General features: G+C 44.5%; 1 protein-coding gene across 2 annotated transcripts; it reads left to right on the forward strand.

Annotated features, from left to right (window-relative positions):
* The first annotated feature begins 631 nt into the window (after positions 1-631).
* On the forward strand, positions 632-23,480 carry ASB16 (ankyrin repeat and SOCS box containing 16). Of its 2 annotated transcripts, XM_048516427.1 has the most exons (5): positions 632-995; positions 8,367-8,634; positions 12,104-12,596; positions 14,589-14,702; positions 22,136-23,480. In XM_048516427.1, the coding sequence occupies exons 1-5, from the start codon at positions 680-682 to the stop codon at positions 22,319-22,321; spliced, it is 1,377 nt and encodes a 458-aa protein (XP_048372384.1). In that variant the 5' UTR covers positions 632-679; the 3' UTR covers positions 22,322-23,480. The 2 variants fall into 2 exon arrangements, with proteins under 2 accessions (XP_048372384.1, XP_048372385.1); XM_048516428.1 differs by lacking the exon at positions 14,589-14,702.
* Positions 23,481-24,991: the final 1,511 nt, after the last annotated feature.

The raw sequence follows: 24,991 nt of genomic DNA on the forward strand, positions 1-24,991 counted from the left end.
AGTTGGCCTATAGGACCCCTTCCAACTCCTATAATTCACTTCAATATTTATAGTCCCCTTCTCAGGGGGACCTAAAGCATCTTCCAACATCAGCTTCCCTTCCTCCATTTTATCCTTTCAACAACGACCCTGTGAGGTGGATTAGGCTGAGTGTGTGTGGCTGACTTTAACCATTACACTACAATATACTATTAGCCATTAAACAAAATTCCCCAGGAAAGTTTCCTTCCTGAAGAACAGTCCTTTAAACACTTGCATGTTGAGTGTGTGTTTTTTAAGCCTAATTGGCATGCCTTGGTCTCTTTTGAGAGGAGGCACGCAATTGCTGGGGCTTCTGGAGTCAGCAGAAAAGCGGTCTGGCTTTCCTTATTCCACGGCCTAACTTCACAGTGCTCTGTTTTCTCTCACTGACCCACCAACATGTTAAAATGGCCTGAAATCCAGAGGGAAGATGACACTGCAGATACACGGTATATTTTTGCTGCTAGATAAAAATATTCCCTACTATTTATAGCCTAGGCAAGGCCAGGTTCTCCTGAATCAGCTCACATGTGTCTTTGTGAGGGCGTTCTATTTTTTAAAATCTCACTTGATAGGAGGCACTTTCCCTCCTAAACTGGTTACAGTTTAGGGCAGCTGACTTAGTGGAGAAATCCAGGCTGCTTTCTTATTCAGAAGCATGTCGAAGGAAACATTTGTGTTCACCTCTTCCACTCTGCGCTCCCTCCGTTTGCAACGGGAAATGCTGGAATGGGAAGATCGGCAGCGAGCGGCATCTCGGCAATACGCAAGCCGGAGGTACCAGCTGGCCTCTAGGAGCCCCCTTCTGCTCCCCAAGCCGGCTCGGCGTACTCAATATTGCCGAGATCCTGCCGTTCACAATGCCCTCTACACGGGAGATTTGCCAGGAGTCCAAAGCATCTTTAAGGATGAAACAACGGCCAACATGATTGTGGAGACAACCAATGAGGAGCTGGTGTGGTCAGCAGAGCTAGGTAAGAAGATGAAGGGCCCAGAGTGGAAGGAACGTGGCCTGTGTCACTTTGCTTAATTCTGTCCGTTCTGGCTTGGTTGTGGCCCTTGTTAGCAGGGTTTTGGCCTTGCAGTTGATTACCAGAGGAACACGAGTCAGCAGCATGTGGACAGATGCAAAAAATGGGAATGCATTTTTTATTGCCGTCAAGTCACAGCTGAGCTATGGCCACCACTGTAGGGTTTTCAAGGTAAAAGACATTCAGAGGTGGTTTGCCCTGGTCTTCCTTGGAGGTCTCACATTCAAATACTTGCCAGGATTGAGGCTGAGAATGTGTGAATGTTCCAATGCCACCCAGCGAGTTTCCGTGGCAGAGTGGGGATTTGGACCTGGGTTTCCGTGGTCCTAGCACGACACCTTAATCATTAAATCATGCTGGCTTTCAAATGCAATTTTAGGCCACGTTAATAAACACATATCCATGTCACAAGAAGGAATAGTTCTGCTCTATTCTGCACTGGTCTGACTTCAATTGTGTCTGGCTGTGTGGACCACACTTTACAGAAGTTGCAGGCTAACCGGAGTGGTTTCAGGGGGAGGGGGAATAAGATTGTTGGGGGTCTGTAAAACAAGCCCTGTCTGGAAAGTCTGAAAGAACTGGGTCTGTTTAGCCAACAGAATAGAAGACTGCAGGGAGATATGATCGTCTGCTTTAAATATATGAAAGGCAGTCCCATGAAGGATGGCAGCCTCTCATTCTGAGCTACTCCACAGGACAAGACTCAGTCTAGTGAGTTTAAGTCAGAAGAGGACAGATTTTGGGAGAACATCAGGAAAAGCCTCCTAATGGTAAGAGCAGTTCAACAATGGTTCTCCCCTCTCTGGAGGGCCTCAAGGCTGAGAGCACGGTGTGTTGGGGATGCCCTAGCTTTGGATTTTCCACATAGAAGAAAGGATAGGAGTCAAAGGCCCCTTCCAGCTCCAGAATGATGTCACTTGCAGTTTAGGCAGTGGTTTAGAAGTAGTAGTAGTAGTTGTTGTTGTTTTGGTGGGGCTCTTCTTGGAAATAAATTGGTTTATGGAAGGACGACTTTGCTCAAAACTCTGCTCCGAAAGAACGCAAATTATGTAGATTCATATAGACCAATAAGGTTATTAAATCAAGATTATAAGATATTTGCAAAAATACTGTCAAATAGAATAAGAGATATACTTCCAAAATGATAGCACAAGATCAATATGGGTTTGTAAAAGGAAGAGATATAAGCCACCCAATAAGAAATGTATTAAATGTTATTGAACATGGAAAGAATAAAAAATATGCTATGATAAAATTGGATATATATAAAGCATTTGATACAGTGGGACATGAGTATCTTTTTAAAACTTTACATAATTTTGGGTTTGGTGACGGATTTATAGGAGTATTAAAAGAATTATATAAGAATGGCAAGGCTAAGGTAAGAGTAAATGAGGGTTTGTCAGAAATAATCAACATTAGAAGGGGGGTTAAACAAGGTTGTCCGCTGTCTCCGTCTCTGTTTGCGATGGCTTGGAGTTTCTGGCCGATAGAATTAGAAATAATGGACGGATAAAATAAGGTGACCAGATTTTAACATTGGTAAAGTGGGACACCATTGACGGGGGGGGGGGGGGGAATTAAATCCTCCTCAGTTACTATTGCTCCAACGAAATCTGGCACCCCTACCCTTACAGTTGCTTTATCTATGGGGACATCCAGCCATGGCTCACTCACCTGCATAACATATCATTTGGGGTCTGAGTAGCTTTTGAACACAAGCAGAACTTTATAGGGTTGATGTCAAGGTATAGATGAAGTCAGTTCCAGTTTTTCAAAAGTCTTTTGTCAGCAATAAGAGCTAAAATGAAGGTCCCCCTATTTGAATACAAAAAACAAAAAACAACAACCCCATGTCCAAACAGATTTCTGTGCCTAACTATACCCATGCATATCTATCCATGCACATTTTTAAACTATGCAGTCTAAGCTGAGGACTCAGAGCTCCAGATCCCACACAGAGAGAGGGTGGCTGCTTTGGGTGCTAAGAAAGGGAAGCAGCTCCTCACGGAAAGTCTCCTGAAAGGTGTAGAGGTGGCTCATGCTGCTGCTGTTGTAGAAAGAGAGCTGCCCCCCCTTCAAAGTCCACGTAGACCCCCACCTTTTCCATCCTCCCACAGACAGAGAGTGAACTCCGGGGCTCGCTCAGAGCTAGGTACTCCCCAGCCCTCAACTCAATAGCCCGCACCCCTTCCTTGGGCTGGAAACTCAGGCGCTTCTGTTTCACAGACCTCTTTGCTACCCCCACCACCCACCCCAGGCTCAGATCTCCCAATAGAAGCGCCCGGAGGTGAAGCCCTTCCGCCTCACCACGCAAGGGTTCGAGGTGAAGTATTCAGCCCAACAATGTCACAAGATAGCCTCACTCTGCCCGAGATGGAAGGGGGGCTGAAGAACGGGCCGATCTGGAGCCGGCCCCGCAGGACCCAGTTTAAAAAAATAAAAATTGAAGTATCCCTCAGCCACTCATTTCAGCCAATCCACTCCAGAAGCAAACATGGTCTTTTAATATGCTAAACATCTCGCCTCCTTACAGAACCACACACACACAATCCCTAAAAAGTGTCCCCTTGGTACTGGTACTGCTTGTTGTGTGTAGCATTTTGTAATGGCATGCAAACTCCTCATCCAGAACTGGGCTCCAGCACTTCCCATCTCCTATCCAGCAAGGAGACGGAACTCGCCCTCCTCTTTTATAACCCATGGAGGAGGATACACTGAAGAGAGGGAGAGACGCAGGGGACTTAGAGGTATGGGACCAAGCACAGAAGAGAGGGGGAGAGTCAGAGCAAACTTATCAAATCGACATGACAAAGTTCTGTGCTAAACTTTTTAAAAAAAATTTTATTAAAAAGATGAAATTAATAACAATCAAAGTTCAAACTACCTCCACCATCCACAAGCAGCGGTGGCGGCTCCTCCCCTCCTCGGCCTTCCTTTGCAAAGTTTTCAGCATCACCAGCTCGGCTGCTGCTCTACTCTGCCCTGCAACGAGATGCGTTTTGCCTGTTGCACAACCGCTCGCAAGCTGCAAGTTTAACCTCCGCCGAGCTGAGATGGATGCGGGAGAGAACCACGTTTTGCACGGGCGCTTCCCCGGCTGCGAGCAAAGTTTGGGGCATGGGTCCAAAGAGTAAGAAGCAACTGTCGCAGCTTCCCGCAACCCCCCCCCGCCCCCGCCCCCTCCAGGAAAGGTGCAGGCATTCAACGTACAACTTTCCCCCTTTTTTTGCAAGACCCTGGGAAGAACTTTGGTGTACTGTACAAAAATAAAAGTGGGTCTTCCTTTCTCACCCTCCCCCCCCCCCCCCCCCCCCCCCGCCCCACACCTCTTATTTACACATCTCTGAGTTTGGGATGATAGGAGGAAATGCTCATGCATCCTCACGAATACAGGAAGGACTAGGTCAGGAAAAGGCACCGGTGTAGATTTATGTTGCTAGGTCTCTTTGCAAAAATAATTATCACTGCTTCGGGAGGGGCAACTGGTCAAGAGGGTTGCTGACCTGCACGTGTGCTCAAGCAAGCCTCAATGGGAGAAGTTGTGTTGCTGTAGCATGGCGAGCCAGGGATTTCTAGCCTTGAAATAAAGTGATAAAACTACTTTCTCTGTGAAACAAACCGCAACAACCCCTCGCCAGCCAGCTCCATCCCCTTAATTTGCAGGCACTGAGAGAAGGAGAAAGGATTTCCAGGAAACTTCACAGTGAAGCGAAGCAGAGCCTCCTTTTGTTCACCAGCCCCGCTCCCCATAAAAGGCTTACAAGATAAAACGGCTCACCTCCCGTTCCTTTGAAGCCCCCCCCTCCTCCTCCTCCTGCTGCTGCTGCTCTGGGCCTCTGGCATACAGTGGAGAGAGCATAGTGCAGGAATGAGGGGAACGCCCCAGAAGGCACAGGGGTTCTGTTCCCCTTCCGCACTGCCCTTCTCAGAGGCCCTTTCTGGCGCCTCTGATGACCCGGCCTGAGAGCCACCGATGTCGGGGGGAGGGGGAGATTTGGCACTCACGGCTCTAGGGGGAAGGGGCGGAGGAACCAGGAAGTGAGCGACGGGCAGGCTCCCTAAAAATCGGGACTTTTTAAAAATGCCGTGGGATGCGGGAAGAATTATAAAAAATCGGGACCGTCCCGCCAAAAGCGGGATGCCTGGTCACCTTAGATCCGATAAAAGGATATAAAATAAACCAAGAAGAAATAAGAAAAAATATGTTTGCAGATGATGTGTTATTGGTAACAACTAATCCAGTTGACACAATGAAAGAGTTGAAAATAATTTTAGAAGACTTTAAGAAATATTCAGGTTTAACCGTCAATATGGACAAAACGGAAATATTGGGTGTAAATATAGAAAACAGTTTGATAAAAGAATATTGAAGAGGAAAATTAAATATCTAGGCATCATAATCTCTAATAGAATAGAAAAGATGTTTAAATATAATTATGAAAATAGATGGAAAAAAATACAAAAAGATTAAAGAATGGGAGGCAAAGACCCTATCTATAACGGGGAAAATTAAAGCAGTAAAGATGTGTATATTACCTAAAATGTTTTATTTATTTAGAACATTACCTATGAAGATTGCTAAAAAACAATTTGAGGAATGGGATGGGAAACTGAAAGCATGGGTGTTTGATAAGAAAAATGCAAGAGTAATGAACAAAGTAGTATATATGCCAAATAAACTTCTAGGATGGGGAATACCGAAGACACAGGAATATTTTGAGGCATTCCAGATAAAAAGTTTTATGGATATAAAAAAAAAGAAGATAATATAGAAAAATGGATAAAGTTTGAAAATGAAGTAAATGAAGGAATAGGCAAATATGGTATTTATACAAATGATTATAAAAACGTAAAACAAAGAGTTATAGGCCCAAGAAAAGTGAATATGGAAATATGGGGAAAATGGAGAAGCAAATGGATCCCTGGCATCCTGGACAATGCTCCAGTGGCAAGTGTGATTGGAAAAGAAGGATGGAAAACTATAAAAAACCTGATGGAAAAAGGAATACAAAAAGTGGCGGATTTGGTCCATGAAGGAGAGGTTATACCATTACAAAATATAATAGAAATGGGAGGGAAAGAGAACTAGCTGGTATTAAGAGGGATTTGGGAAAGATTAAAGAAATCTATATATATATAAAGCTAACAGTGACTTTGTTAGTCACTCCCTAACGCCGAAACGGCTGGACAGATCGCCCCCAAATTTTCACATGACGTTCCTCCCTGTTGCGGGCAGGTAATCGGACCTTCAAATCACCGAAAGTCCATACCTGAGCCAGGTAAAACGTCTTTTTCCTGACGCACCAGGCCATGGAAGCTGCCTCTATTTAACTGTCACTCTTAGAATGTTCGTGCAGCCTGTCTGTCTGTGGCCTGAGGGCTTGGGATGCCCTTAGAATGTTCGCGCAGATGGGTAGAGATGAGCAGTGAAAACAGTAAATAGGTAATATTGTTAGGTAATACGAGTGGAAGTGAAACACATACACACTTCTGGCCGTGTGCCAAGAGGTGACATCAGGTGGGGTAACCCGCCCCAATAACGCATGAAGTAACTTTCACTCTCTGTGCCTCACCCACTGCTAATACACAATACACATCCAGCTCATCCTCACACACCTCACTCTGCCCTCCCTCACATCCAACACCCACTTACCCACTTCCTCACCCATATTCGCCACCTCTCTCTTTTACTAAAAGCGAGCTGGAGTTTGCCTTTTTCTTCTAAGAAAATCTGCAGGGTGGGGGCGAACCAACACTACTGGCTCCGCTTCTTTTGCACATGGCCCTTTAAGAACCCAGGGAGCTGGCCTCGATCTGAGCGCCTCACCACCCTGCCTCTGCTGTCTGACTGGGACAGCCTCCTTGCCCCAGTTCTGCCTTACCTAAGCTAGGACTGTGTGTGTCAACCAGCCTCATGGACAGCGGGATTCCGTTGTGGAATGGAAAGGGTTACCTTATACTAAAAAAACAAGACACCACCATATAACAATGTGAATTGAAAAGGGAAAGAGGGATTCCATTTGACCACCCCAAAAGGCTATACTGCGGATCATTGGACCTGCATGGACATCTGTGTGGGTTGCGGACTGTGATGAGAAGGACAATTGCCACAGCAACGTGTGGCCAAGCCCCGCTAATTTAGAATAAAAGGTGACTGTATAATAATTCAATGGTTGAAGAGCCATGAAATACTAAAAGAAAAAATATTGGGATTAGTTTATAAATATATGTTGGAAGATAAGGATTTTATGTTGAGAATGTTGAAGCAAAAATGGGAGAAAGAAAAACTCTTTGATTATGAAAAAATAGAATCATGGATAGTATGAATAAGATACTTTTTTTTCTTTTTTTACTTCTTTTTCTTTCTTTTTTTTTCTCTTTTTTTCTTTTCTTTTCTTTCTTTTTTTTCTTTTTTTTCTTTCTTTTCTTTCTTTCCTTTTTTTTTCTTTTCTTTCTTTTTCTTCTTTTTTTTCTTACCTGTTGGAATAACAAGTTGGCTCAGAAGTTGTAATGTAACAATATTGTAATACTGTAATGGCCTATGGCTTTCAATAAAATTGATGATGATGATGATGAATAAGATAAAGATTGAAAAATATGTGGGACTGGAAAGAAAGATAATACTTAAATGGTATAGAACCCCAATACAGCTAGCCTATATGATTAAGGGACTGAGCCCAAGATGTTGGCATTGTGGTGAACAGGGAGCATACTACATCCATATGTGGATAGAATGTACAGTGGTAAAAAAGTTTTTGGGGAAAATTCTGAAGTATATAGAACAATTAGTAAAAGTGAAAATTGATATAAATAATGATTTATTAATGGTAGGAATAATAGATGATAAAAGGGTAAATAGAACTCTGGGACCAATGTATAAAATTATGATTAGAGCTGCACATGCAGTGATAGCATTGGGCTGGAAAGATAATAAGAAATGGACAATCTCAAAATGGTTGGAATATGTATGGGAACAAATACAGCTAGAAAATTTTGAGATGATGGCAAAAATATGCTATGGCAAGAGAAATCAAGAGATATTATGAAGATATGGACAATGTTTGAGACCTGGAGGAGAGAAGCCGGATTTAACGAAGAAATCTGGAAGAAGAGAACACGGAGAATGGAACTTCTGCTGCTTGCTTGAATAACACTGGGAAAGTTGGCAACTCTAGACAGAGCTGGTTTTGTTCCTGGCTGGATTATTTGCTTCAGATTTAACTATTTATTGTGCAGCATCTGGAGGAGTGGCCCATACTTGCTTTCCTAATTTTGGCTCTTTTCCTATCTTCCCCTTCTTCGATTCTGCAGGGCTGTGGGTATTGACACCGCAGAAGAAACAGACCTCTCCACTGAGTATCACAGCTGCTAGGGGTTACCGGGACTGCGTGAAACATCTGCTGCTGCAGGGGGCCCAGGTGGATGCTGTGGTTGGTGGGCGAGCCGCTCTTCATGAGAGCTGTGCCAACCACCGGGCAGAATGTACCCGCCTGCTCCTTGGCTATGGTGCCAATGTGAACATCCTTTCAGAGGAAGGCCTGGCTCCACTGCATTTGTGCTCCACTCAAGAGAGTTTGCCGTATGTCGGGGAAGTTTTTCGGGGGCGGGAGAGTGGGGGGTATAGGAGGAAATGGCATCTTGGTTTGAAGGGAGATTAAAGTGGAAAGTTCGCAGTAGTGCATCTTAGCGAAACGTTTATTGTTGCTCTCAGCGTGGTGTAATGGTTAAGAGCAGGTGCATTCTAATCTGGAGAACCGGGTTTGATTCCCCGCTCTGCCACTTGAGCTGGGAAAGCTTATCTGGTGAACTAGATTCGCTTGTGCACTCCAACACATGCCAGCTGGGTGACCTTGGGCTAGTCACAGTTCTCTCAGGACTCTCTCAGCCCCACCTACCTCACAGGGTGTTTGTTGTGAGGGGGGAAGGGAAAGGAGTTTGTAAGCCCCTTTGAGTCTCCTTACATGAGAGTCTCCTTACATGAGTGCTTTCTAAATAAATTATGTGAAAACCATATGTACATGGGGGTAAAAAATAAAATAAAAATTCCACATAAAAGCAATGGAATTATGTGACCAGTATAAATTTTGCAAATCAATATATTGTTGAAGCAGAGGCAGAGCTGCAATGGGGACATCCGGGGCGTCTCGCTCCTGGCACCACCATTGCAGTCACATGTCGGGGGGCCGGGGTGGTGCAGGTGTAACCTCAGCTTGTGGGTTCTGTGGGGCAGTACTTGGAATGAGTTGCAACAACAATTTTTAAACAACAAAATGGTTTACTTTTCTTTACAATTAACACTTTTAAAACATCAACATTTAACGTTACAATTCAAGGTCCTGTTCAGGTTGCATTTCAAGTCCTTCTATTTACAGTCTACTGATATTGCCAAGTCCAAATCTTCTTTGCAAGTTGGCTGGCTCCTGAAGACTCCAAGGGCTTGACCAGAACAGGATTGCACCATTACGATGAAGGTCTCCAGGAGAACTCTCACCCATTACAACCACAAAAGAAACCCTTAACAAGGTGTTAAGGGCTTATAGAAATCAAGGTCCGAGTCTGGTAGCCTTGTTCTTCTGCAAAAGAGCTCTTTCAGCCTCTCTGCTGCTCCGAGTCTCCACCCCTTACTGGGTCAACCCATTCTGGGCCAACCCATTCTGGGCATGGGGGTTACATTCTCCCCCACTAAAATTCTGTCGTCCCGACAGTAATTGCAATGCAACTTTTGAAATCATTGCACAATGATTTCCCCAGAGATTCCTGTACTTGGAGGAACCACATTTGGTGCATCTGAATGCAGAACATTGTCTTTCCCTTGCAAGGATTTCCAACTGTTCCAAACTTAGCTGCACTGGAAGTTTGCAAAACTTTCCAGCAAATGTTGCTATTCAGCCAATTAGTTTGCAGAAGGGATGGGGGGTTGCAACTGGAATCCCCTCCTTCATGCAACTGCCAAACAGAATCATGTGCTTCAAATTCACATAGCAACATCTCTTGAACTTACATCACATAACAAAACAGTTATATGGGGATCAAACCCCAACTTGCTGCACACTTCCATTGCAAGCAATTTATATTTGCAATCTCACTTCCAAGCCCCACGTTGGGCGCCATTTGTAACCTCAGCTTGTGGGTTCTGTGGGGCAGTACTTGGAATGAGTTGCAACAACAATTTTTAAACAACAAAATGGTTTACTTTTCTTTACAATTAACACTTTTAAAACATCAACATTTAACGTTACAATTCAAGGTCCTGTTCAGGTTGCATTTCAAGTCCTTCTATTTACAGTCTACTGATATTGCCAAGTCCAAATCTTCTTTGCAAGTTGGCTGGCTCCTGAAGACTCCAAGGGCTTGATGAACAGGTTGCAACATGATGAAGGTCTCCAGGAGAACTCTCACCCATTACAACCACAAAAGAAACCCTTAACAAGGTGTTAAGGGCTTATAGAAATCAAGGTCCGAGTCTGGTAGCCTTGTTCTTCTGCAAAAGAGCTCTTTCAGCCTCTCTGCTGCTCCGAGTCTCCACCCCTTACTGGGTCAACCCATTCTGGGCCAACCCATTCTGGGCATGGGGGTTACACAGGGAGGGGCCGGGAGGGGGCGTGCGGGCAATTCATCTTCCGGGTGCAGTTTCCTCTCCCTTCATCACTGTGTTGAAGGCTTTCATGGCTAGACTCAACTGGCTGTTGTGGGTTTTCCAGGCTGTATGGCCATAATCTGGTAGTTTTTGCTCCCAGTGTTTCACCCACATATATGACTGGCATCTTCAGAGGAATGTCATAGTATTCCTGGTGGTTTCAATTTTATTGCAAAAACTACAAGGCCACACAGCCTGAAAAACCAACAGCCAGTATGCAAATCAAATTAGTACTGTTTCTTCTTATTAGCATAATACTATTTCTACTAGTCTTTAGGCTTACTAATCTCAAGGAAGAACCTGAAGTTCTCCCAGATTAACATCTGATCTCCAGAATACAGAGATCAGTAACCCCCTAGGAAATTTCAGACTGTCTCTATGACTTCACATCTTTATTGAACTATTGCCAAAGCAACATTTTTTAAAAAAAATCTGTGCAGCTAGCAAATCTGGTGACATGTGACTTGCTGGACAAGAGCCCCACCCACTTTCTAAAAACACTTGATAGGAAAGGTGTCGGCATCATGGGGAGCACAGTCACCATGCTGGGGACTCCTGGCCTACAGAATCATTTGAAAGGCAGAAGACTTGGGCTGACCTGCTGAGTCTAGGGCTCCCTTAATTTTCCTGCAAACAGGAATCTCTGCGTAGATAAGCGTCAAGAGGTCTGGACTGTATGTCCCCTCTTCCTGTCACTTGACTCTCCTGCCACATGGCTTGCTGTCACATGGGATGGAGACTACAGCCTTAATAAAAAGATGGCCAGAGGAAAATGAGACAGGAGTGGAAACAGCTGGTGTTGCAGAGCACCCAATTAATACTACAGCCTTTTGCCAGGAACACAACTATATTCCTGTGACTGGGAAGACAAGGAACTGCCATGCCCAGTTATACCAGACCTGACCATAGTTCCCCTCCTGGCGGGAGGTGGGTATGATAGTTTGTGTTACTAGCCCAAGGTCACTCAGCTGAGAGGGAAGATGTATTCTCGAAGGCTTTCACGGCCGGATTCAACTGGTTCTGATGGGTTTTCCGGGCTGTGTGACCATGGTTTCCACCAGACCACGGCCACACAGCCTGGAAAAACCACCAGAACCAGTGAGAGGGAAGAGTCGGGTTTCTCTGGGATAGGTGTGGCTTGGGGTAGAGTGGCGAGTCCTCTTTCTTATTTGAAAGGGTTTTTGGTGAGGTTTCTTAATTCTGTCAATACCTGTCTAATGCAGTATATTTCCCTGAACTGCTGTTACTAAATAAAGACTTTTGCTCGCACGGAAGTTCTTTTCTTGATCAGACCAGGGGTCCTGACAGTAACTTGCCTTCTCCCCTTGCCCTTTCTGTTATTAAACGAAACTAAGAATAGGTCGTATGTGATGGCTGCTAAATTCCATGCTGCTCTCTATGTGCCTTCTAGGTGTGCTCAGCTGCTCCTGGAGTATGGGGCCCTGGTGAACCAGAACACAAGAGACCATCGTGCTTCCCCATTACATGTGGCTGCTAAACACGGCCTAGATGACCACATGAAGCTCTACCTCTGCTACGGGGCTAATATTGCTCATCGAAACCGAGAGGGGGAGACTGCCCTGAATGCAGCGTGCGCTGGCGCAGACAGACCCGAGGATGCTGGCCGCTACTACCGGGTAGTGAAGCGGTTGCTGGATGCCGGAGCTGATGCCCAGACTGCCGGCCGGAAGAACCACACGCCGCTGCACAATGCTTGCAGCAACTGCCACATCCGCATTGTGAAGCTGTTGCTGCAGCATGGGGCGGAGGTCAACGTGAGCAACTGCGCTGGATACACACCTGTGAATTGTGCCCTCCAAGCAGTGGAAGATTACCTGGAAGGGGAGCCTGAGAAAGTCATAGCAGCTCTGCTCGACCATGGGGCAGCACCTATCAATCCCAAGGTAAGAGCAGGAGCCTCACTTTGGTATCTGAAGTGCCACCACCTCATGGGGGATCACTAGTTGAATAGGATTTTGTGCATATCATTCAAGAGGAAGGGGGGGGCGTTCATGAAAAAGGCATCACGTCCGCACAGTGGATAAGGTGGAGAACAGGGCTGCCAACCACCAGGTGGTAGCTGAGATCCCCTGGGATTACAACTATTCTCCAAGTGTCAGATCACTTCTCCAGGAGAAAACCACCACTTTAGAGGGTGGACTCTATGGCATTATAACCCTTTGAAGTCCTTCCCCTTGCAAAACCCTGTACTTGTCAGGATCCACTCCCAAAATCTCCATGTATTTCCCAGCTTGGAGCTGACAACCTTAGGTGGGGAAGGATGCACGTTTGGAACAATATCCAAACAAACAAAGCAACGTTCCATAAGTATTGGAGGAAGTCTGGTGGGATTGTTACCTGTTCTAAAAGCAGTACTAATTTGATGGGACAGACATTTGATGAGGTGCCGTACAGCTGTGGTACATTTATGTGCAAGGTATACAGAAAAATTGCTGGACCATAATATTTTGCAACCATGTGGCTGGGAACAGGGTTGGTATTGGACAAGAGGAGGATGTTGCCCAACTAAAGTTTATTGATGATACAAATAATTACTGGTAGCCAAGTTTTGTTAATTCTCAGAGTCTCTTCCTTCTTGCTGAAGTTTTCTTGGTGTTTATAGATTTCAGTAGCCTCCCTGTGTAGTCTGACATAGTAACCTTCCGAGTTGCCCAGAATTTCAATGTTTTCAAATAGAATGTCATGTCCAGTTTTGTTTCGAGCATGTTCTGCTACTGCAGATTTTTCAGGATGGTTAAGCCGACAGTGTCTTTTGTGCTCCTTAATACATGTCTGAATGCTGCGTTTTGTAGTTTCAGCATAGACCTTGCCACAGCTGCAGGGTATGCGATAGACTCCTGCAGAAATAAAGAAATTCTGAGAATTAATAAAACTTGGCTACCAGTAATTAAAAACACCAGAATCAAAGGCCGAGGGCATGCTGGGTTCATGGACAATGGACTCCACCCAGACATAGGGTTTGCATTTACTAAGTCTGTTGCTGCTGCAGGGAATGCAAATGTGAATCACTCCTTGGACTGGAAAACCCCACCTGCAATACAATACTATCAACCACACCTTTGCATAGCAAGTTCCACCCAAACATTTACTGATTGGTTCCCCACCCTGGGACATGGACAATATATACCCCACTAAAACATTCCCTTATCACTGGACACAGTGTGAAACAGACTTCCCTCTGTGATACACCTCTGAAGATGCCAGCCACAGATGCAGGCAAAAGGAACAAGACCTACTAGATCGCGGCCACACAGCCCGGAAAACCCACAACAACCAACTATTTCATTACTCAGCAAGCAGAGTACAAAATGTGATAAAAACAATTCAGCCTAACAGCCAAGATTCTTAATGAAACAGAATAATTCCGTGAGGGTGGGATAGAGGAATTACAAGAACACTACAACAAAGGGAACAAAACAGCCAAAGCTGGTAAAACTCATCCATTAAATAAACCAGTCTGACAGTAAAGATTCTAAATGAAAGCAAAATAATGCAACTGTACTCAGAAACGCGGCCATACAGGCAGAAATGGGATAAGGCCCCATATGAAAACCTCCCCCGCTTTTGAGAAACCATCCGGCACTGCCCACGTTGGTTAAGTAGTTCCCAAATCTAGCCATGTAGTTCCCCCACTGCTATGTGGTCTTCAGAATGTCATCCTTAAATGATATATACAAGATGTTCAGAGTTGCATGTTCTCCGTGCTCCAAAACATGATATTCAGGGTTGAATCCAGCGGTCGTGGGTTTTCCGGGCTGTGTGGCCAATGGTTAAACATTTCAAGCGGGCTTAGCATGGGATTCATTTTGAGGATTTTCACGTTCTTTTCCTCTGAGACACACACATGATCTCTTTCCTCGGCATTTTGGCCCTAGATGCTGAAGTTTTGCGCTTTGTCGCCTGAGGTTATGGAAGTTGTTTTGAATTCCTATGATCGAATCCCGTCCTGTGACTCCTGGGTGGGAGCTGTCCCCCCTGAATTATGGCAGGTAAGTCTTTCCACTTCAGTTCTCCCCTCCCCTCCCATTTTTTAATAAGTTTGGGTCTTGCCATTTTGTCTGGCTAGATGACAGCTCCCATACAGTATTTATAGCAAAAATGTGGGAAATAAAGGACATCTGCTTGCAATCAGCTACTACTGGTGGGCATGTTGCTGGCACAGTTGAGAACGCAGGAGAAACGTTCTACATGTTTAATTTATTAATAATCAAGCCTAGCATATGGAGAAGATACCTGTGTCTTCCATTGTGGCTGACGTCAATTATCCTTTTTATTTCTATTTTAAATTTATTTATAAGTACTATAAATCATAGAATCATTGTGTTGGAAGAGACCACAGGGGCCATCAAATCCAATGCCCTGCCATGCAGGAATACGAAATCAAAGCAACTCCTGACTCCTGTCCAGCCTGTTTAAAAACGTCAAAAGAAGGAGATTCCACTACCTTCAAGGCAGCATATTCTACTATTGAACAGCGCTTACTGTCAGGAAGTTCTCCCTAAAGTTTACCTGGAACCTCTTGTACCTTGAATCCATTACTCCTGATCCTAATCTCTGGAGCAGCAAAAAACAAGCTTGCTCCCGCTTCAACATGACATCCCTTCAAATATTTAAAAATGGCTATCATGTCACTCCTTAACCTTCTCTCCTCCAGACTAAACATACCCAGCTCTCAAAGTCTCTCCTTGTAGGGCATGGATTCCAGACCTTTTACCATTTTGGTCGCCCTCCTTTGGACCCATTCCAGCTTGTCAAAATCCTCTTTGAATTGTGGTGCCGAGAACTGGACACAGGATTCCAGTGAAGTGTGACCAATGCAGAATAGAGTGGCACATAAGGGCCAGCTCAATGTATATGACCAGAGAAGATCAATATCTGTAAAATCTTAAACTTTTAGTAATGGTGATAATTTTTAAAGTAAATAAAATTTCTTAATTTTATCAACCCCTCAAAAAAGCTTTATGTGCTGGTATTCTTTTCTGTTTCAAAATTTAGGAAATACCAACCTTGCAGCTGTTGTAATATATCAAGAAAATGTTCTAACTTTAGAAATTCTGTTACACTATTTTTGATCACAAAGCTAGGATGTCATTTCTGTAAGAAACAATCTGGACAAAGTTGGTGAAGCAGGTAACAAAGCTTTTATTGGTTCTCGGTCTTGCAAGCCCGGGTGCCCTCTCAGAGAGAGACACACAGTTCCCTGGCTGTGCAGCAGCTTATATTTCCATTTTAGGACCACCCAATCCCTCCCTCTCGTCTCCATTGGCAGGAGATAAGAGGGCTTAGCCTATTACAATTCATCTGGACATATTATGTCATATACCAGGTGGCATCTCCTCCAATTAATATTTCTTTATATGGTCAGTTCCTGCAATTAGTGTCAACCCTGTCAGTATCTTCATGATATATTTTCTTTCTGTTAGGACATTGTAGGTTCATCCAAGGGTTGCTTATCAGCAGGTGCCTCTCTTGACACAAGGACCCAGGCCTACTAATTGAAACTTGGATCCTGTCCCACCTTCCTATAACTATTGAATCCGGGCTTCAGCAGCATCTTGAAATGTTTCTTTATAAGATTTAAGTCAAAATATTGGATTAAACTGGTAGCTATCGGTCTAAAAGGCTTAATCGGATTTCTCAATAGAGTTTCTGCGGGCCAGCTAGCATCTAGGGCCCTCTCTAAAGGAGCAAACTGCCTTATGAACTGAGAAAAAGACATTTCCTTTTGCCACATTAAGGAATTATACAAAGATTCTCATAAAGCACACTCAAAATACATATATTCTTTAAGTTCCATTACTTAGTTACAGTATAGAAGCATTTTAAACATAAAAATGTATTATGAACTTTCCCCTACTAAACTCTTAAATCCTTTTTCCTGCCAGCTCATTAGAGCAAGTATACTGGCAAGCACACGTTATCATTACACTCCCTTTTTCTACTAACAGACTTCAAAGAAGGAGATATGACAGTCAAGCCATTAATCTCTCCTTCTGTTCCAATTAGTATCGTTCAGGTGGGATATGATCTCAGAGCAGGTGCGCTTTATCCCAATTAGCCAACAAACTTTAAGACTTCTATCTGCTGTCAAGGTCACTATGCTCCCTTCTTGACGGACTTCAAAAGAGGAGACATAATAACCTCGGAGTCAACTGGACTTCTAACATCTTTAAAGTGAACTTTATATGAACTCTACATACACTTTTATAAAGCTAAATTATACTCAGTGTTCAACAACCTTTGTATTTTCTGTGAAGGCTATATTCTTTGTGACTTCTAAATAATGCCTGTATTTGTGCACTAAAATATGTTTATCTGTGAAGATACTTACTATAGTCTTACATTTTAGGAAAACACTTAATAATACCTTCTTTGTGTAAAAGCAACATTTTGCAATCTCTCACATTTCAGACAGGGCCACTTTCCAACTGTGTCCCAAAGGACAACAGTTCTGTGAGGCCAGAACTCAAGTCCGGCCTGCTCAGCTGTTTTGAGAAAGATAGGTTAGAGAAAAAAAGCAAAAGACATCTGACATCAGAAACAAACAGACAGTTTTTACTTAGCAGAATTTAGGTAAGAACATAATATCTCTGACAGAAGGTGGCCCCTTCCGGGTGCTCTCAACAGAGAGGCATGCCCACCATAGGAAGGACCTTAGTCTTTATAGATACAAAAATACAGACGTCATACAGTTCATCCCCTTACTCACGTACATAATCCATACCTCTTTCACGTGCTATAAGCATGAACCTTAAAATCCCATTGGATAGATCTGTCTCCTTGTCACATTAAGACAGCCTCTATTCTACGTGTTACAAATGCTTCTGTTATTCAAACGCTGCATGCTCTTAGCTTGTGGCCCTCTCTGTCTGCCCATATGCAAAGGGCTGCAATAAAACTAACTTCTGCCTTCAAGAATAACTTGTTTTTCTAAGTTTGCTCCTGAAGAGAGAGATACCTCTTCAGGCAATGCAGGCTTGACATTCCTTGAGATCATAAAACTTCCCTTTTCCATTTTAAAATGATTTTACCTTTTTAACAGATTATACAAACATTGGTTCTATCAATTATTCCTTTCGATTCCAATACAATAGAATTATAGTGAAATACAAATAAATGTGAATCTCTCATTATCATTTCTGTGTTCATTTAACAATATATAGAAAAACACTTTTTAATTTAATTAATCACATTCTATAGCTAGTTCTAACAAAACAAAGTTATAAAATGTATATGTCTGTTGTCACGTTGGCCTTTAGTGACAAGATCTTAAAGATGTTTATCTTTGCTTGCCTGCATAATCACTGACAAGCTTCTAACATGCCTTTTTGACCTGCTGCAAAAATGCAGGCTTCAGCTGGTCACTATAGAGAAACTCCATTTTGATTCTTAGCATCTTTGGTTCATGCAACTTAATCAAATACAAATTTATAGACATTCTGATCCGTTCCCACAGTTCCCAATGTGTGGCTCTTGGCTCCCAGATATGGTTGCCAACCTCCAAGTAGTAGCTGGAGATCTCCTGAGATTACAACTGATGTCCAGGCAGAGGCGTACTGAGTGAAAATGGTGCCCAGAGCATGACCGGTTCCCAGAATCCCCTCCTGCCCGGCTCCCTGTGAAACCCTGCCTGGCTCCTCCGTGCAGCCCACTTACGACAGCCAGCAGGGAGGGCAGGGCTAGGTGGTAGGCAGCCTGGGGAGAGCAGGAGTTGGCCTGCACAGGGGCCGGGTGGGCGGGCTTGGCAGCGGGTGGCTCGGGTGGGCGCCATGGTGGCAGGCCGGCTCCTGCCCTCCTCAGCCAGCGAGCAGTGCTACAGCATGGGGAAAGTCACCGGGCGCTGAGGACTCAGCCGGCACCCAGCACCCCCCACGTGACAAAATGGTGTGTGCCCAGTGACATGGGATACCCCTGTCTCCAGACAACAGAGATCAGTTCACCTGGAGAAAATGGCTACTTTGGAAGGTGGCTCCATGTAAAAGCCACCTTCCAAATGTAAAAGCCACACAGAATAAATTTCAGATATTTGGGAGCCACAAGGCATTAACAAATACCACACACACGTTTTTATCATTGTTATAGATTAAAATTCCCCCAATACCACAAGTCTCTGAAGGAATTAACGGTTTTTAATAAAGCAGCTAATGGGCTCTCTGAGAACTGCAAAGAATGAAGGCACTCCCAGCCTCGCAGTTCTGCATGTACACAGCTAGACCAGACTATTAAAATATACAGTTAAAAATACCAACTTTTCTGCATTATTGTGGAAGATACATTTCTAGCATGTCGAAAGGCCAAAATTAAAAAACATATTTTTAATTTATCTTTCTAAACCTATTTACAGCAAAGATAAATCCATCAAACAGCTATCAGCTCTGCCAGAAATGTATGATTTCATATGTTTACAGGGTTAAAAGGTATAGAAATAGTTGTAATAACAGTTTAAAAATTAAGAGTTTATTTCAGCCAATGTCTGCACTTGGTTGGGAAGAACCAGCAGAGCTGAGTGCAGCCATTGGCTCAGCTGATGCCCACACACAGGCCTTGCCCACTGCCTCCAAAAACAGGCTAGAAACACTCCCTGAATGTCTCCAGCTGTGCACACGCTTGCCTGTGGCCATGTTGCTGTGCTTTGCTAGGGCCTTGGGCATTTCTGCCTTCCACTCCTGTGCTGAAGCTGTTACCAGCCCTTCCAGCTACCCTGCCCTGTGGCAAAGCACAGCAGTGCAGCCATAAGTAAGGCACACATAGCAAAAGAGAGGGAAACTCACTCCACCTGCAGCCTCCCCAGCCATAAGCCCTCCTTGATTATATTTTATCCCTTCAAACCCCACCCACCTCAGGCTCCACCCCCAACATCTCCAGGTATTTCCCATCTCAGAGCTGTCAACCCTAATCTCAACAGAAAAGTGGGTGGGTCAGGTCTGTAAAAATAAATTTCAGGCTTCAATAGTGCCTTGCATGTGTTCTTCTTTTTTTTATCTGGGTCACTGTACCAAGTAAATCTGGAAAAAGTTGAGAACCTGTCCTGCTCACCAGGCTGGGGCAAAGCCCTGGGCAACTTCAACCACAGAGTTCCCCAGTGAATGGATCACATTCAGCAATCGTGTCCTAGAGTGACAGTCTGAAGTCAAGTCTAGGGTCGGGCAGTTAGTCCAGAGGGAAGATCCGGAAGCCAGTCTGGGGTGCAGGCAACAAGGGTCAGAAGGTTGGTAATTAGGATTGCCAACTTCCAGGTTGTGGCTGGAGGTCTCCTGATATTACAACTGTGGGGCCAGGACCGCGTTTCTGGTCCTACACAGCTGAATTAGTTTAAGAAAAACTTAAAATTATGAATAAAAGCAAAAGACATCTGACATTAGAAACAAACAGACAGTTTTTACTTAGCAGAATTTAGATAAGTTTACAGAATGTGAACTCTCCCGAGGGAGAGACACGCCCCGGTGCTCTCAATTGAGAGACACAGAATTTAGAAGGTTACAAAAGGTTACCCCTCCCGGGTGGCTCTCGAAAGAGGCACACCCTCTATACGAAAGACCCCAGTCTTTATAGTTACAGAATACAGACGTCACATAGTTCATCCCCTTACATTCCACGTATTAATTCATACCCCTTTCACGTGCTACAAGCATGTATGTTCAAACCCCATTGGGCAGAACTGTCTCCTGGTCACAATTCTACGTATTACATTCCTTCTGTAATTCAAACGCTGCATGCTGTTAGCTTGTGGTCCTCCCTGCATATGCAAAGGGGCTGCCATAAAGCTAGCTTGCGGTCTCCAAGAAAAACCCGTTTTGCTAAGTTTCTCCCAGAGGGAGAGATGTCCTTAGGCTATGCAGGATTCTTTAGGATCATAAAACTTCCTTCTCCCAGCATGAAATGTTAAAACATAATTCTAACAGATTTTACATACACTGATTCTAACACAATAGAATTATAGTGAAATACAAATACATGTGAATTTCTCATTATCATTTCTCTGTGTTCATTTAACTATATAGAAAAACACTTTGTAATTTAACTAATCACATTCATTTAGCTAACCCAAAAACCAAAGTTATAAAATGCACTTGTCTTTTGTCATGTAGTAACCTGCAGTTACAAGATACTAAAGATGTTATCTTGCTTGCCTGCATAATCACTAGCAAGCTGGTAACATGCCTTTTTGACCTATTGCAAAAATGCAGGCTTTTGGTCATTTACACAGAAGCTCCCATTTTGATTCTTAGCTTCTTTGGTTCATTTGGATTTTCCATATTTCTTGATTAAATACAATTTATACACATTCTGGCCCATCTCCACACAACTGATCTCCAGGCAGCAGAGATCTGTTTGTCTAGACAAAATGGTTGCTTCAGAAGGCAGACTCTAGAGCATTATCCTCCACTGATGTTCTTCCTTTCCCCAAATCCTGCCCTCCTCAGGCTCTTCCCCCAAATTCTCCAGGTATTTCCCCAATATTGGTATTGCACATGCAAGCAGCTTGGTAGTATGTTGACGAGTTGACTGACTCTTGCCTCACAGTGGGGCAATATAGGGAATATCCCTACAGGTGATGCTGGGTTCAGCACTAGGCTTATCTCACAACCTGAGCCAGCTCCTCTATTCATGAGGAGTACAAGGCCCAAATCCTATAGTGACTTCTTGGTCTGTCCTGGTGTGCTGTCCTGCACCTGTTTCTGACCTTTCCCTAGCTCTTTGGTCTCTCTGTTCCAGAGGTTCTAGAGAAGAATGTGGTGAGTGGCCACAGGCAGGTCTGTGCTAGAGCCTCCATGGTTGAGGTTGTTTCTGTTGGAAGTAGCAATGTCTAGTAGGCCAAGGAACTGAGAAGAAGACCCAGCAGGGAGCGGGTAAATGGTTAGCTAGATAGGCTGTAAGGTTAGTGATTCCTCTGTCTTTTTGTGTCACCACTTGTCTGTCCTTAGATTGATACTCTCAGGTCTAATATCTTGCTTCTTCTTGGAAGTGAACAATATAACACTCTCTCTTTAGCTAGCAAGGTAGCAGCATGCTATCTTTCCCTCTTTCTTATTCTGAACATAGTTCCTTAATAAACCTATATCTTTTACCTTTTAATTCAGTGGGGTTTGGGGGCACATTCTGCTCCTCCAACCGGGACTCATTTTCTGATATTAACCTGAGGTGGTCCATGACAGAACTAGTCCCATGGAGTTCACTGTCCCACCATGGCCTAGAGGTAGGTTGGGAAATTCCTCAAGACTGGGGAGGGGACGGACTTCATAGAATATAATGCCTTAGAGCCATTTTCTCTGGAGGGAACTGATTTCCAGAGGTCTCCAGGCACCCCTCAAAAGTTTGGCATGCCACTCTGTTCATGAATGTGTCTGAGATGCCTCTTCATAGACTTGCTTTCTTGATAGGAGGGTACAAGTTCTTACTTGATTTTTCTTTTTGTTGACAGAAGCACCAGCGATTCTACAACTCAGTCCTCCGGCTGGTGAACCAGCCTCGCCTGCTGCAACATCTGACCCGCTGTGCCATTCGGAAGCAGTTGGGGGTGCGGTGCCACCTGGGCGTTGCTGAACTGAAGCTTCCCTCTTCCCTGAAAGACTACTTGCGCCTCCCATTGGAGGGCTGCCTCAAATGAAATGGGGAATGGGAAGGAGACTGTGTTGTCAAAGGTTTCCACAGCCAGAATCAACTGGCTGTTGTGGGTTTTCTGGGCTGTGTGGCTGCGGTCTGGTAGTTTTTGCTCCTAAAATTTCGGCCACATCTATGACTGGCAACTTCAGAGGCATGTCATGGTAAGATGTGTTTCCTTCTGTGAAAATAAATGCGGGCAAAATGATGGAAGCAAAAACTGCCAGACTATAGCCACACAGCCCAGAAAGCCCACAACAATCAAGGAAGGAGACTGCTAGAAATGGAAACTGGATAAAGGAAGCGACAGAAGGAGCAGTTTTCAGACTGGCATGGAAAATAGTTATTTGGGAAGCTGCTTGAACAGGACTTGTCATGCTGTCAGAAACTACATGTACTCTGAATTCGCTTTCAAAATTTTGGAAGCCTTTATTGAACTCTCTTATAAGATGCTATTCCACACCAACAAGAAGCGGAAAGCGGCACTGATAGAGAATTGAGATCTTGCGTGAATCCCCATATTGCTTTATGCACAAGGCTTGCCCCCCTCCCCCACATCGCAGTATTTTACCCCTACCCCAGCACTGCAAACAGAGAAGTTGCAGCTAGTGGAGACAGAATATGCTTTGTAGAAGATGCTGGCGTGAGCCTCAGCTAAATTTGGTAGGAGTTAAAATGGGCAGAGTGAAGGACTTGAGAACATCTTAACCAGCAGAAACAGAATAAAAGGGGTGTTTGTTATTTACTTATTTATTTATTATTTGGTTTTATATACCACCCTATCCCCAGAGGGCTCTGGGTGGTGCACAACATAACTTCACAGCATATACAGCCAGAACAGATGGAGCAAATAAACAAATACAGGATAGAATAAATAACACAGGCTCCATTAACTATAAACTAAAAACCCCATTAAAATACAGCGGTCAGTACAATAAAGTGGTGACCAGCGATAAAATCCTCCCAAGAAAGGAGGGGGGAATGGTGGGTCCCATTGATGTTAAAGGGACCCCAGGTGTAAGGAGGATAAGAGGGGGCATTCCAATCAGCTGCCGGTCACTCCAAAAGCCAGGTGGAACAACTCAGTCTTACAGGCCCTGCAGAATTCACCAAGATCCCGCAGGGCCCAGACAGCTGAAGGAAGAGTGTTCCACCAGGCAGGGGCCAGGGTCATAAAGGCCCTGGCCCGAGTGGACGCCAGCCGCATCGTTGAGGGGCCGGGAACCACCAGCAAATTGGCCTCTGCCAAACGCAGAGGTCGAGTAGGGACATATGGGGTAATGCTCGAGCACAGAACTTTTACTATGGCCGTTTCCGCATGGCAACGGAAACGGCTGGGTCGGCGCTTCTCACGCCGACCCGAAGACGCTGGGACCGTCCGCACGGACGGTCCTGGGAAGAGGCGGGCAGCCGGCGCCCGCAAAACAAGATTTACTGGAATTTGCCTCCAGTGTATCGCCGAGGTCTGGGGACACGCCCCCCCTGGCCCTGCGCGCCTGCCTCGGCGCCGGGCGGAGGGTGAAGTGCATGTCCCTGGTGGCCTCGGCAACGCGCCGGAGGCCCAGGGACAAGGTGAGTGCCGGGTCGTGCGGGCGCCGCGGAAGCTGCTGCCGTCAGCTCGGCAGCGTTTAACGGCTAAGCAACGAGTTCCGAAAAGAACGCTTCTTAGCGTTCTCGGAATACGCCGGCTGCGGGCCAGCTGGGCAGCGCGGGGGCGTTGCTGCCGCGCTGCAGCTAAAAGCAATCGGTGCGCATCGCAGCGTTCGGAGACGGCGTTTTTACCGTCTCCAGGCCGTCATTTTCCGCCCATGCGGAAACGGCCTATGTGAATGTGGGAAAAGTGAAACAATTATGCTTCCTTCTGAATAGCAAACACCTACTTCCTACTTCCTTAAAAATGCTGGAATCTTTCACTTCTGCATGTGTTTTTCCCTCTAGGTAATGAGTGGACCCTCCCCTTATTCTACCACTCCACTGAGCAAAATTTATTCATGTATTTATTAATAAATTTATAACCCAACTTTCCTAAGTTTGAAGTTTTTCTCCAGCCTAAGAAACTTGTCTGCAACTTATCTGTCATATCTGATAAACGGATCTTCGACTCCCGTAGCTTATACTCCCAATCTTGGTCTGTAAGGTGCCTCTGGAAGAATTTGGCTCTCCAACTTAATTATTTGCCTTAATTAATTGCCTTTCTTGCTGAGACTCAAGGTGGATTACATAGTGTAAGTCAGTGAACACTACAATAGTGAACACTTCAATACAGACTGCAGAAGTCTGAAAACAAACAAAAATCTCACAGAGTTGAAACACAGCATGAACTTTTCAACATGATCTATTAACAGTGCAGTCCTAAGGACAGTTATGCTAGTCTAAGCCCATTAATGTCAATGGGATTAGACTGGAGTAACTCTGGACAGGACTCCACTGTAAATGGTGTAGAAACTACCTTGCCTGGAGCATACTTACAGTGTTAGGTAGCAATACAGTGGTCTAGGCCAGAGTCTCTTGTCTCTTTATTAATTTTTATTTATTTATTTATTTATTTAGGCTTTTATACCGCCCCATCCCTGAAGGGCTCTGGGCGGTGTACAGCATGTAAAAAGACAGTATAAAACAGGTTAAACATTTAAAAGCAGTGATAAGACCAGAAATTTGGTTTGCACAGTCTCAATGG

The sequence above is a fragment of the Sphaerodactylus townsendi genome, linkage group LG15 (assembly GCF_021028975.2).
Source record: "Sphaerodactylus townsendi isolate TG3544 linkage group LG15, MPM_Stown_v2.3, whole genome shotgun sequence".
Lineage (NCBI taxonomy): Eukaryota > Metazoa > Chordata > Lepidosauria > Squamata > Sphaerodactylidae > Sphaerodactylus > Sphaerodactylus townsendi.

What these genes read in the sequence shown, in the direction of transcription:
- ASB16 (XM_048516427.1), top strand. Translation starts at nt 680, where the DNA reads ATGTCGAAGGAAACATTTGTGTTCACCTCTTCCACTCTGCGCTCCCTC. An exon ending in TCCACTCAAGAGAGTTTGCC is followed by an intron (nt 8,635 to 12,103) that starts GTATGTCGGGGA and finishes TGTGCCTTCTAG; the next exon opens with GTGTGCTCAGCTGCTCCTGG. An exon ending in CAGCACCTATCAATCCCAAG is followed by an intron (nt 12,597 to 14,588) that starts GTAAGAGCAGGA and finishes TTTTGGCCCTAG; the next exon opens with ATGCTGAAGTTTTGCGCTTT.